The following is a 14231-nucleotide window of genomic DNA, read 5'->3' on the forward strand; positions in this document are numbered from 1 at the left end:
TCCTCTTACCATTTTCTTAATTGCTCTGGTTTGTTTTTGTAGGTCTTTTTCTTCTCTTGTGTTTCCCACTTTGAGAAGTTCCTCTAGCATTTGTTGTAGAGCTGGTTTGGAGGTGCTGAATTCTCTTAGCTTTTGCTTGTCTGTAAAACTTCTGATTTCTCCATCGAACCTGATTGAGATCCTTGCCGGGTAGAGTAATCTTGGTTGTAGGTTCTTCCCTTTCATCACTTTAAATATATCATGCCACTCCCTTCTGGCTTGTTGAGTTTCTGATAAGAAGTCAGCTGTTAACCTTATGGGAGTTCCTTTGTACATTATTTGTCATTTTTCCCTTGTTGCTTTTAATAATTTTTCTTTGTCTTTAATTTTTGTCAATTTGATTACTATGTGTCTCAGCATGTTTCTCCTTGGGTTTATCCTGCCTGGGACTCTCTGTGTTCCTGGACTTGGTTTACTGTTTCCTCTCCCATGTTAGGTAAGTTTTCGACTATAATCTCTTCAAATATTTTTTCCGGTCCTTTCTTTTTTCTCCTCTGGGACCCCTATAATGCGTTGTTGCATTTAATGTTGTCCCAGAGGTCTCTTAGGTTGTCATTTCTTTTCATTCTTTTTCTTTATTCTGTTCCACAGCAGTGAATTCCACTATTCTGTCTTCCAGGTCCCTTATCCATTCTTCTATTCTGCTACTGATTCCTTCTAGTGTATTTTTCATTTCAGTTATTGTATTGTTCTTCTCTGTTTATTTGTTCTTTAATTCTTCTAGGTCTTTGTTAAACATTTCTTGCATCTTCTTGATCTTTGTCTCCATTCTTTTTCCGAGATCCTGGATCATTTTCACTATCATTATTCTGAATTCTTTTTCTGGAAGGTTGCCTATGTCCACTTGGTTTAGTTGTTTTTCTGGGGTTTTATCTTGTTCCTTCATCTGGTACATAGTCCTCTGCCTTTTCATTTTGTCTGTCTTTCTGTGAATGTGGTTTTCGTTCTACAGACTGCAGGATTGTAGTTCTTCTTGCTTCTGCTGTCAGCTCTCTGGTAGATGAGGCTATCTAAGAGGCTTGTACAAGCTTCCTAATGGGAGGGACTGGTGATGGGTAGAGCTGGATGTTACTCTGGTGGGCAGAGCTCAGTAAAATTTTAATCCGCTTGTGTGCTGATGGGTGGGGCTGAGTTCCCTCCCTGTTAGTTGTTTGGGCCGAGGCAACCCAGCACTGGAGCCTACGGCCTCTTTGGTGGGGCTAATGGTGGACTCTTTGGTGGACTCCAAGGAGTACTTCCCAGAACTTCTGCTGCCAGTGTCCTTGTCCCTGCAGTGAGCCACAGCCGGCCCCTGCCTCTGCAGGAGACCCTCCAACATGCAGGTAGGTCTGGTTCAGTTTCCTATGGAGTCACTGCTCCTTCCCTTGGGTCCTGATGTGCACACTGCTTTGTGTGTGCCCTCCAAGAATGGAGTCTCTGTTTCCCCCAGTCCTTTCAAAGTCCTGCAATCAAACCTCGCTAGTCTTGAAAGTCTAATTCTCTGGGAATTCCTCCTCCTGTTGCCGGACCCCCAGGTTGACGTGGGGCTCAGAACCTTCACTCCAGTGGGTGGACTTCTGTGGTATAATTGATCTCCCATTTGTGAGTCACCCACCCAGTGGTTAAGGGAGTTGATTTTATCGTGATTGCGCCCCTCCTACCTTCTTATTGTGGCTTCTCCTTTGTCTTTGCTTATGGGATATCTTTTTTGGTGAGTTCCAGTGTCTTCCTGTCAATGATTGTTCAGCATTTAATTGTGATTCTGGTGTTCTTCCAAGAGGGAGTGAGCACACGTCCTACTCTGCCATCTTCAAGATGATCATATGGTTTTTATAATTCAATTTGTTGAAGAATTTTTTGATTTGCAGATGTTGAAAAATCCTTGCATCCCTGGGGTAAAATCCCACTTGATCATGGTATATGATCCTCTTAATGTATTGTTGGGTTCGGTTTGCTAGTATTTTGTTGAGGATTTTTGTGTCTATGTTTAACAGTGATATTGGCCTGTAACTTTCTTTTTTTGTGGTATCTTTGACTGGTTTTCCTATCAGAGTGGTGGGGCCTCACAATGAATTTAGGAGTGTTCGTTCCTCTGCAATTGTTTTGGAATAGTTTCAGAAAGATAGGTGTTAACTCTTCTCTAAATGTTTGATAGAATTCGTCTGTGAAGCCATCTGGTTCTGGACTTTTGCTTGTTGGGAGTTTTTTAATCACAGTTTCAATTTCAGTACTTGTGATTGATGTGTTCATATTTTCTGTTTCTTCCTGGGTCAGTCTTGGGAGATTGTACCTTTCTAAGAATTTGCCTATTTCTTCTAAGTTTTCCATTTTATTGGCATATAGTTATTCGTAGTAGTCTCTTATGATCCTTTGTATTTCTCTGTTGTCTGTTGCAACTTCTCTTTTTCATTTCTAATTTCATTGATTTGAGCCCTCTCCCTTTTTTTCTTGATGAGTCTAGCTAAAGTTTTATCAATTTTGTTTATCTTTTCTAAGAACCAGCTTTTAGTTTCATTGATCTTTTCTATTGTTTTCTTTGTCTTTCATTTACTTCCGCTCTGATCTTTATGATTTATTTCATTCCACTAACTTTGGGTTTTGTTCTTCTTTCTCTAGTGCTTTAGGTATAAAGTTAGGTTGTTTGAGATTTTTCTTGTTTCCTGAGGTAAGATTGTACTGCTATAAACTTCCCTCTTAGAACTGCTTTTTCTGCCTCCCCTAGGTTTTGGATCATCGTGCTTTCATTTTCATTTTTCTCTAGGTATTTTTTTATTTCCCCTTTGATTTCTTCAGTGATCCACTGGTCGTTTAATAGCATACTGTTTAGCCTCCACGTGTTTGTGTTTTTACCATTTTCTTCCTGTAGAGTTCTAACCTCAGTGTTGTGGTTGGAAAAGATGCTTGATATTATTTCAGTTTTCTTAAATTTACCGAGGGTTGCTTTGTGGCCCAGCATGTGATCAATCCTGGAGAATGTTCCATGTGCACTTGAGAAAAATGTGTATTCTTCTGTTTTTGGATGGATTGCTCTATAAATATCAAGTAAGTCCACCTGGTCTAATGTATCATTTAAGGCCTATGTTTCTTTATTGATTTTGTCTGGATGATCTGTCCATTGATGAAAATGGGGTGTTAAAGTCCCCCACTCTTCTGTGTTACTGTCAGTTTCTCCTCTCATGGCTCTTAGTATTTGCCTTATATATTGAGGTGCTCCTTTTGTGTATCTAGGTGCTCAAATATATAGTTGCATATATATTTATAATTGTTTTATCTTCTTGGATTGATCCCTTGATCATTATGTAGTTTCTTTGTCTCTTATAACAGTCTTTATTTTAAAGTCTATTTTGTCTGATATGAGTATTGCTCCTCCAGCTTTCTTTTGATTTACATTTACATGAAATACCTTATTCCATCCCCTCACTTTCAGTCTGCATGTGTCTCTAGGTCTGAAGTGGGTCTCTTACACACAGCATATATACAGGTCTTGTTTTTGTATCCATTCAGCCAGTCTGTGTACTTTGGTTGGAGCATTTAATCCATTTACATTTAAGGTAATCCTTTTAATAAATTTATTTATTTTTTATTTTTGGCTATGTTGGGTCTTTGTTGCTGTGCTCAGGCTTTCTCTAGCTGTGGCGAGTGGGGGCTACTCTTCATCGCGGTACGCGGGCTTCTCATTGCGGTGGCTTCTCTTGTGGAGCACAGGCTCTAGGCGCACGGGCTTCAGTAGTTGTAGCATGTAGACTCTGTAGTTGTGGCTTGCAGGCTCTAGAGCACAGGCTCAGTAGTTGTGGCACACAGGCTTAGCTGCTCCATGGCATGTGGGATCTTCCTGGACCAGGGTTTGAACTCGTGTCCCCTGCATTGGCAGGCGGATTCTTAACCACTTCGCCACCAGGGAAGTCCTGTGGTAATTATTGATATGTATGTTCTTATTGCCATTTTGTTAATTGTTCTGGATTCATTTTGTAGGTCTTTTTTCTTTCCTTTCCTCTTGTTCTCTTGTGATTTGATGACTAACATTAGTGTTGTTTTTGGATTCCTTTTTCTTTTGTGTATCTATTGCAGATTTTCAGTTTGCGGTTACCATGAGGTTTTGATATAACAGTCTATATATAAACAAGATTGTTTTAAGTTGCTGGTCTTTTAATTTCAAATGCATTTCCAATATCCTGCATTTGTACTCACCTTTTCTCATGATTGCTGGTTTCGATATCATATTTGTGTGTGGGTGATTTCCTACCTTTACTGTATGTTCACCTTTTCCAGTCAGCTTTTCCATTCATAATTTTCTTGTTTCTAGTTGTGGCCTTTTCTTTTCTGCCTAGAGAAGCTGCAAAGCTGGTCTGGTGGTGCTGAATTCTCTTAGCTTTTGCTCGTTTGTAAAACTTTTGATTTCTCTATTGAATCTGAATGAGAGCCTTGCTGGGTAGAGTATTCTTGGTTGTAGGTTCTTCCCTTTCTTCACTTTAAATACATCATGCCACTCCCTTCTGGCCTGCAGAGTTTCTGCTGAGAAATCAGCTGATAACCTTATGGGAATTCCCTCGTGTGTCATTTGTTGTTTTTCTCTTGTTGCTTTTAGTATTTTTTCTTTGTCTTTAATTTTTGTCAGTTTAATTACTGTGTGTCTTGGCATGTTCCTCCTTGTATTTATCCTGCCTGGGACTCTGTGCTTCCTGGACTTGGGTGACTGTTTCTTTCCCATGTTAGGGAATTTTTCAGCTATTATCTCTTCAGATATTTTCTCAGGTCCTCTCTCTCTCTCCTTCTGGGACTCCTATAACGTGAATGTTGTTGCATTTAATGTTGTCCCAGAGGTATCCTAGACTGTCCTCTTTTCTTTTCATTCTTTTTTCCTTATTCTGTTCCATGGCAGTGATTCCCACCATTCTGTCTTCCAGCTCACTTATCCGGTCTTCTGCCTTAGTTATTCTGCTATTGATTCCTTGTAGTGTATTTTTTATTTCAGTTATGTATTCATCTGTCTTTTTTTTTTTTTTTACTTTTATGAGGATTGCCTTCCTCACCTTTTAACAGATTTTTTTCTTTATTTAATTTACTAATTTATTTATTTTTGGCTGTGTTGGGTCGTTTCTGTGCGAGGGCTTTCTCTAGCTGCGGCAAGCGGGGCCACTCTTCATTGTGGTGCGTGGGCCTCTCACTATCACGGCCTCTCTTGTTGTGGAGCACAGGCTCCAGACGCGCAGGCTCAGTAGTTGTGGCTCACGGGCCTAGTTGCTACGCGGTATGTGGGATCTTCCCAGACCAGGGCTCGAACCCGTGTCCCCTGCATTGGCAGGCAGACTCTCAACCACTGCGCCACCAGGGAAGCCCTGTCTGCTTATTCTTTAGTTCTTCTAGGTCTTTGTTACAAACATTTCTTGTTATCTTCTAGATCTGTGCTTCCATTCTTTTTCCGAGATCTTGGATCATCTTTACTGTCATTACTCTGAATTCTTTTTCAGGTAGATTGCCTATCCACTTCATTCAGTTGTTCTTCTGGGGTTTTATCTTGTTTCTTCATCTGGGACACATTCCTCTGCCTTTTCATTTTGTATTAACTTTTTGTGATTGCAGTTGAGCTGGGTCTTGTCCCTCTGGTGGGCAGGGCCATGTCAAGGGGTATGTTTAGCAGGTAGCTGTATGCTCAGGAAGACTTTAAGCACCCTGTCTGTTGATGGGTGTGGCTGTGTTTCTGCCCTGTTCGGCCTGAGGTCCCAGCACTGGAGCCTGAAGGCTGTTGTGGGACCAGGTCTTGGTGAGAAAATAGCAGCCTCCAGCAGGGCTCACGCCAATGAGCACTCCCCAGAACTACTGCCACCATTGTCTTTGTCTCCACAATGAGCCACAGCTGCCCCCTGCCTCCACAGGAGAGCCTCCAATACCAGCAAGTAGGTCTTGTCTAGGCTCTTAGGAGGTCACTGCTTTTTTCCCTGGGTCCTGATGCACATGAGACGTTGTGTGCACCCTCCAAGAGTGGAGTTTCTGTTTCCCCTAGTCCTGTGAAATTCCTGTGCTCACACCCCACTGGCCTTCAAAGCCAGATTCTCTTGGGGCTCCTCCTCCTGTTGCCAGACCCCCAGGTTGGGGAGCCTGATGTGAGGCTCAGAACTTTCACTCCTGTGGGAGAACTTCTGTGATATAATTATTTTCTAGTTTGTGGGTTGCCTACCCAGCAGGTATGGGATTTGATTTTATCACAGTTATGCCCCTCCTACTGTCTTATTGTGGCTTCTTCTTTGTCTTTGGTTGTAGGATATCTTGTTTGGTCAGTTCCAGCATTTTTTTGCAGTTAAGTTCATTCTTTTGCATGTAGCTTCCCGGTACCATTTATTGAAGAGACTGTCCTTTCCCCATTGCATACTTATAGCTCTGTCGTAAATTAATTAACCATATATGTATGGATTTATTTCCAGAGTCTATTCTGTTACATTTATCTGTGTGTCTGTTTGTATGCCAGTACCATACTGCTTTGATTGCTAAAGTTTGTAATATAGTTGGAAATGTACACACTAGGAGTTCCCTCTTACTGTGTGCCACAGGCTCTAGAAATGGCTTGCAAAAAGTTAATTTTGAAATCAAGCTGTCCAATCCTATCTTTTTATGGCAGCTCCAACAGAAAGTCCTGCCTAAGGTCTGTTAGCAGTCAAGTTTGGGTCCCTGTTGGCCCAACCTGAATGCTTCACAAGCAGCTTCTTGCACTCAGTGGAAGCCAAACCACTCCTCCCCACTGTCACCCGCCTCCCGCAGGCCAGTACATGCTTGCTAGGGGATTTCCCCCAGCTTTAGGGTACACCCTGTGAGGAGAAGTAAGGAGTCGGGTTTTTCATCCAGGCTTGGAATGTGTGAAGGAGTGAGCTGTGGAGGGCAGATCTTGGTTCACTGTGGACCCACAAGACAAGGTGGAACCAGTTTAAACTGTTGCTGGGTTGGGATTTTGGTGTGTTAGTGGCAAGTCCTTCCTGGTCCGTAAATAAGGCTGACGGGATGCTACAATGCATTGCAAAGGAGGGCCTTTGGGAGCCCCCAAAGGTGATTTTCAGAGAAAAGCAGAGAAGGACTTTCTGATATGACTTGAGTGATCAGAATTAGGAGGCAAGGACAGTAAATTCTGTGATACTACTTATCACCTTCTGAGGTAGCCCAGAAGTGCAGATCTCTTCCTGTTGCAGTGAATTAGGTAGGGGCTCCAAAATGCAGAGGAGGCAAAATAAGGAATCACCTTGGTTCACCAAGGCTTCTCCACCCAAGCCCTGGCAGGGGGTGGGGGCAGGGGACCCCTGGAACCATTCCTGCAGGCAGAGTCCTTTTCTCAGAACAGAAGGAAGCCTAGTGCCCAGCTACCTCAGGACGCCCTTTCTATTGCAGGGATCCTTTGACTTCGTGCGTGGCTTCTTCCCCGCTCCACTGCCTGGCTCCTTCCTCCCTCCTTCCTCCTACCAGGCCAAGCCTGCTTCTGCCTTGTGGCTGTGGCCGACCTTTCCCCAGCTTGGCTCGAGGTGCCAGGGCACTGACTTCCCTACCAGTTCTCAGCTTGGAAAACCTCACCCTTGCTGTTGCCAGGATTTCCTAATGCGACCCAGGTGACCCTGCTATCTCTAGGCAAATATTTGCGTTTGTAGTATTTTGGTCATTGACCTGCTGGCAGTGCCCCTGTCCCACCACCTGCCCTTTCCCCCTAGTGACCCGGCGTCTGTGCACTGTCTGAGGCCACGGGGTCCTGATGAGCAGACACTGGCAGAGTGGAGGCAGGGCCAAGAAGAGAGCCACTGTGGACAAGCTACCCTTTGGGCCTACTGTGGCAGGGGATGCAGAGGCTGCACTGGCCCTGAAGGAGCCTTTGAGCCCCTAGGGAGGAAGATGCACACTGGTGACTGAGAGGCAAGGACATGGCTTCCAGTTCCAGTGGCCCCGGTGTGGGACCGGCCTGTGAGAGCCAGTGGTCCCCAACAGGCCTGGGTGGACTGTCTGGAGACCGTGGGCCAGCCAGGCTGTCAGTGCGGTGCAGCACCTTGCACCCCTGCCTCGGGCAGCCAGAAAGCAGCACCTCTAAACCCCAAAGTTTTCAGCTAGTCTAGTGATAGGTGGGGGGAAGATGGTGTCTCTGGACTTGATTTCTACAATAACCTTACCTGTGTGGTGAGGACTCTTATATTTAAAAGAAAAGCACAGCTGATTCAAATTGATGGTGTAAACAAATCCAGTGGTTTAATCCTGAAAAAAATCCTAAACCTGCTATTTGAAGTGAAGTCCTAGCGGCTCTGCTGGCCCCCCTGCAAAGTGGTGGTGTCGGATGGCGGAAAGGAGGAGGTGGCAGCTGAAGCAGGGGGTGTAGTGGGGCTATGGCTACAGTTGCCCCAGCACTCAGCCAGTCCTTCATCTGGGCCTGAGGAATTTGGGGCCCCTGGCCAAGTACTAACTAACTACTTGGTTAGTAGTTAGTAACATTGACTAACTACTAACATTGACTACTTTTGCCCATTTCTACCAAGTACAGAAGGCTCTGGGAATGGAGTCACGGGGCAGGACAGGCACAGTGGAACTCTGGGGATCAGAGCTACTGGCCTCTGCCGTTGAAGCTGTAAAGTGAAGAGGGTAATTAATGCCTGTTCTCTTTGGGCTGCTGTCAGAAAAAGAATGGATAGAAAGGGCTTTGAAAAATGCAGAGAACTATACAAATGTCAGTTACTCATGGAATCAAAGGCCTTGTACCCCAGCACACAGCAGGTGCTCACAGAAGTGTCTATTTTTTGACTGACCACTGAATCCAAGGTGACCTAAGGAGGGCTTCTTAAATTGTCTGCTTCAAGGCTCTCATCTTACAAATTAGGAAACTAAGGTTCAGAGAGAGTCAAGTTTGTATCTGTTCTTCAGGGAAGACTTAGCAGTTAAGGCTGGGTTTTGTGATCACAGTTCTGGAGAGGTCTTTGAGCCTCTTTCCTCTGTGGTGAGATTTCATGTCGTCCTGTCCCAGAGCCAGGGGAGAGAGTTAGTTTCTAGAGGTGCCTTCTGTCCCTTGATCCCTTCAGACCTCCCAGTCAGCAGGCAACCTGGGAGGCTGTGCAAGGGAATTGAAGTGTTCCGGGAAGGCAACATCTGTTTAAAGGTGTAATTGTTGGTGCCTGAGGAGCTGAAGACTAGGGGTGGGGTTGGAATAGAAAAGGGGCCCAGGTTATGTATTGGTGGGTGAGATAAAGCCTGTAACGTGGAGGAAGAAATTCAGAAGGGAGGTGGAGATAGTGTAGATAAACATGCAGAGATGTCCATTTATTCAGTAAACATTTAATAACTATTGAGCGCCTGATAGGTGCTAGGCACTGGGTTACCACAAACAGGCTAAGCTTATGCTCTCAAGAAACTTAGTGTCAGGTGGCTTTCTGGGCAGAAATGGGGAAGGCACTGGAGTCTGTGCCCCTGGGGCTGAGCAAGTGAATCCTCTTCCTCTCCCTTTCACCCTGGATGCCTGTCCTGCAGCCCATGGAAAGGTAAACCCACCTTTGCCTCCTGTGAGGAATGCAGGATTGGGCAATCCCTTGGCAGTGGGCAGGTCTTGCCTCAGCTGATGCAACTGTGGTCTTGCGTGTACACAGATGACCTGCCTGGCAGGCCTTCCTGCAGGAGGAGGAGTCGGGCCACAGCTTCAGGAAGTAGAAGAGTGTCGTCATAAGCAGCTTCCCCAGCTATAGATGCCAGGGGAAGTCTGGCTGAGCAGCTGAACTTGAGCAGGGAACCCCCCAGCCTCTCTAGCTGGGGGCTCATGGCCTCAGGTAAAATCTAGCTCAGTGGTCAGCTTATCCATTTGGAAGCCAAATAAAAAATAATGAAATCTAAGACATGACACCATAAAACTCCTTGAAGAGAACATAGGCAAAACATTTTCTGACATAAGTTGTGGCAATATTTTCTTGGATCAGTCTCCCAAGGCAAAAGAAATAAAAGCAAAAATAAACAAATAGGACCTAATCAAACTTAAAAGCTTTTGCACAGCAAAGGAACCCATCAACAAAACGAAAAGACAACCTGCTACGGAATGGGAGAATATATTTGTAATGCAACCAACAAGGGCTTAATTTCCGGAAGATACAGACAGCTCATACAACTCAATATCAAAAAAAAAAAAAATCAAAAAATGGTCAGAAGACCTAAATAGACATTTCTCCAAAGACATACAGATGGCTAACAGGCACATCCAAAGATGCTCAACACTGCTAATTATTAGAGAAATGTAAATCATAACCACAATGAGGGGACTTCCCTTGTCCCCTCACAATTCCAAGCAATGAGGTGGCTCAGTGGTTAAGAACCCACCTGCCAATGCAGGGGACACGGGTTCGATCCCTGGTCCGGGAAGATCCCACATGCCGCAGAGTGACTAAGCCCATGCGCCACAACTACTGATCAGCCCACAGGCCTAGAGCCCATGCTCCACAACAAGAGAAGCCACTGCAATGAGAAGCCCGTGCACCACAATGAAGAGTAGCCCCCGCTCGCCGCAACTAGAGAAAGCCCGCATGCAGCAACGAAGACCCAACGCAGCCAAAAATAAATTAAAAAAAAAAAAAAACCACAATGAGGTATCACCTCACACTGGTCAGAATGGCTATCATCTAAAAGTCTACAAATAATAAATGCTGGAGAGGGTGTAGAGAAAAGGGAACCTTCCTGCCCTGTTGGTGGGAATGTAAATTGGTGCAGCCACTATGGAAAACTGTGGAGGTTCCTCAGAAAACTAAAAATAGAGCTACCATGTGATCCAGCAATCCCACTCCTAAGCATATATCCAGAAATGATAAAAATTCTAATTTGAAAAGATACATGCAGTGTTCTTTAGCAGCACTAGTGTGCTGTTCTTTAACATCCCAGTTTTCATAGCAGCACTCTGCAATAGCCAAGACATGGAAACAACCCAAATGCCTATCAATCAACAGACGATTTGTTTAAGAAGATGTGGTATACACACACACACACACACAATATGGAATGTTAACCTGCCATAATAAAGAAATATTGCCTTTGCTGGATGGACCTAGAGAATATCATACTAAGTGAAGTAAGTCAGAAAAAGATAAATATTATGTGATATCACTTATATATGGAACCTAAAAAATAATTCAAATGAATCTATATACAAAACATAAATAGATCCACAAACGTAGAAAACAAAGTTCTGGTTACCAAAGGGGAATGGGGGGGTGATAAATTAGGGGTACGGGATTTACAGATACTATATAAAATAGATAAGCAACAAGGAGTTACTGTATAACAGAGGGAACGATATTCCCAACAACAATATTATAATCACCTATAATGGAAAATTTTCCCAACAATATTGTAATCACCTATAATGGAAAATAATCTGAAAAAATATATATAAAACTAAATCACTTTGTTGTTCATCTGAAACTAACCCAATATTGTAAATCAACTCTACTTCAATTTAAAAAAATCAACAACAGAATCTGTTAACCGGGCTTGTCTCTTTCAGTAACCTTGCGGGCAATATCATCAATGAGGTAGTCCTGAACCTGCTTAAGGCTGGGTGGTCCCGGGAAGAAATTGGGATGGAGCACTTGGAGCCCCAACTCCAGGCTGGGATTGTGGAAGCCACAGGTAAGTGACTCCCAGCCTCTGTTGAGAGGGGAGGAGGAGGGTGATGCGTATGTACTAGAAGGTGTACTCATGAGATAGGGCATTCAGGATCACAGAGGATGCGTCATATAATCATCTCGTTGTCAACTTCAGATAGGCACTAGAAAAGTGCCAAGAAAGCTGAAGTCCTTTTCTGAAAGTCCTTTGTAAGGGAGTAGTTGGCCGTGGCCATACAGGCAGTGGTCTATGGAGTATGCAGACCCTGAGGAAGAAAGTCTCACTGTGAGAGCCTCAGTGGCTCAGCCTCCAGTTGGATAGGTAGGGTGACTCCACCTTCTGCTTTCTGCCATCCAATGAGACCATAACCTGGCAGGCATAGCCCCTCTCCCCCTCTCACACATCCAGTTAATCATGGCCCTGTTTCCCTAAAGGAAGACACAGTTGCATAGTTCTTGACATAAAGTTCAGACAGCCCTCCTGGAGTTGGCATATAAGAACAAACCTTGCCCAGGCCTAAGGGTGGGGGACACCTCATAATTCCAGTTGGGTTCAGCCCCAGGTCAGACTCCATGTAACTTTGCTCTTGATTTTAGACAGTGGCTTTGGACACAGCTGTCTTGTGAAGGAAAACCTGATTGACTTCTTCATCCCCTTCCTGCCACTGGAGTACCGTCACGTGAGGCTGTGTGCACGTGATGCTTTCCTGAGCCAGGAGCTCCTGTACACGGAAGAGGCACTAGATGAAATCGCCAAGATGATGGTGTACGTCCCCAAGGAGGAACAACTCTTCTCTTCTCAGGGATGCAAATCTGTTTCCCAGAGAATTAACTATTTCATGCCTTGAGAGCCAGATGACAACTTCCCAAAGCTGCCTTCCTTCCACTAATAGGATCCTGGGGCCTGTCAGCACACTGTCCAGGACGTAACGGGTTGGAGGGGCAGGCTAGCATCCAGCAGCCACAAGCACAAGTGGTATGTAAAAGGGAGGCCTTAAATCAGAGACACAGCCAATTCTTAAAATCACTTGGTGCCTTACAGAGCCACATTCCAAAATGTGGGCCAGCTGGTTGGAGAAAGTCATGTAGGAGATAAATCCCAAGGATTTATTAGCATATCAGCTCCTGCCTGCAGATGCCTGGACTTGGGGGTTGGGCCTGAGGCTGCAGTATCCTCAGTGACAGAGAAGGGAAAAATTAACTTCTGCTTACCAGTGGCAGGAACTGGGTGGGTTAGCTTTCAAGTTGTTATTCCCAGAGGGAAGCTGATCAGCTTCTATTTGTGAGATCAGGAAAGAGCCTCAGGCTGAAGGAAAAAGTGCACAGAGGAAGATTTTTTTTTTTTTTAGATCAGGTCAGTGTAGGCTAAGCCTTGTTCTGCTCTGCAGAGTTAAATCAATTAAAATTATTTTTTTTTAAGTTAGGGACCTTGACATGATTTTATCATATGTAAAGATTAAAATTTTGTATTTTTCTAAAACCCTCGGCTTACTTACCTTCTTACTGAGCCCTAGTAATCGTGCTCACTCAGCAAAATTCCACATGCCAGGTAACACTGATGGGGACTGGTGGAGACGGGGGACATATACTGGCACTCACAGAGCTGACAGGGTGACTGCCTCGTCTGCCAGTTTACTTCAGTTTGCTTTGGAACCACATCAGCTGAGCCAGGCTATCTCAACCTCTTACTGAAGAGGCATCCACAGCATACTGCCCTTATATATATGAAAACAGCACTCCTGTGCTCCCAGCTTTAAAAAGAAAAACAGTCATCGTTGAGGATTGAATGGCCATGTGTAAATGTGTACATTGTGCCTCTATACACAGGAGGTGCTCATTATGTGTTTTTCCCCTTCCCTTGATTCTTCCCTTCTACCACACTTACGGAATTACACACGGCTCTTTTATATGTGTCATCACCTCACGTGGCCCTCTTATTTACAGTCCTCCCAACCCTCTCACCTTTAGCCCTGGTAAAATGGAACACTTCTGCTTCTCTCCTGTTTAACACTTTATTACATTCATTTACTTGAATTCATTTACCTCTAGGTTAGGCAGTACCTAGCCTGAGCAACATTAGATACCCAATCAATACTCACATGAATTAAAGGAACTTAGTTTTACACCACCCACGGGACAGACGTAAACCTGGCCTAACTGCACAATAAAATGGGGGCCGGTTTTAGGTGCTGGCTCCTTGTCTCACTCCAGAGCATTTCAGGAACAGCATGCAGCCACCCAATCCTGTAACATACTCAGATCTAAACTCTGTAAATACACACTTTAAAAGGTATGTTCTATAGCTTTAGGTCTCAGAGCCACAGAGCAGCTGACATGCTTTTAGCACTGGCCAGCCATGTTTGATGTCATAAACATTGGGTCTGAATCTCATACCTCGGGAACCAAAACAAGCAGCAGGCTGCAGTGGTTCCGAACACTCCTCTGGAGCCAGACTCCTCTGCTCAGCGGCTCCGCCACCTGCTGCTTGCTGTTGAGACCACGGGGAAAGCTACTGGCTTCAGTTTAACTTTGGTTTCCACTTCTGTAAAAATGAGCATAACTGTACCCACCTCACAGGGCTGTGAGAATTAAATGAATTAATATTTATCAAGTACTCAGCACACA

The 14231-nt window shown here is 44.4% G+C and overlaps 1 protein-coding gene across 2 annotated transcripts in view; it reads left to right on the plus strand.

The window, feature by feature from the left end:
- TOR3A (torsin family 3 member A) overlaps window positions 1-13086 on the plus strand; it is a 37810-nt gene extending 24724 nt beyond the window's left edge. For both annotated transcript variants that reach the window (XM_067728775.1, XM_067728776.1), the window contains 2 exons: window positions 11507-11631; window positions 12204-13086. In XM_067728775.1, coding sequence (XP_067584876.1) covers window positions 11507-11631; window positions 12204-12454 — 376 coding nt within the window. In that variant the 3' untranslated portion in view covers window positions 12455-13086. The remainder of the gene's footprint in view (window positions 1-11506; window positions 11632-12203) is intronic.
- The last annotated feature ends 1145 nt before the right edge of the window (window positions 13087-14231 follow it).

The sequence above is a fragment of the Pseudorca crassidens genome, chromosome 2 (assembly GCF_039906515.1).
Source record: "Pseudorca crassidens isolate mPseCra1 chromosome 2, mPseCra1.hap1, whole genome shotgun sequence".
In the NCBI taxonomy this organism is placed as follows: Eukaryota; Metazoa; Chordata; class Mammalia; order Artiodactyla; family Delphinidae; genus Pseudorca; species Pseudorca crassidens.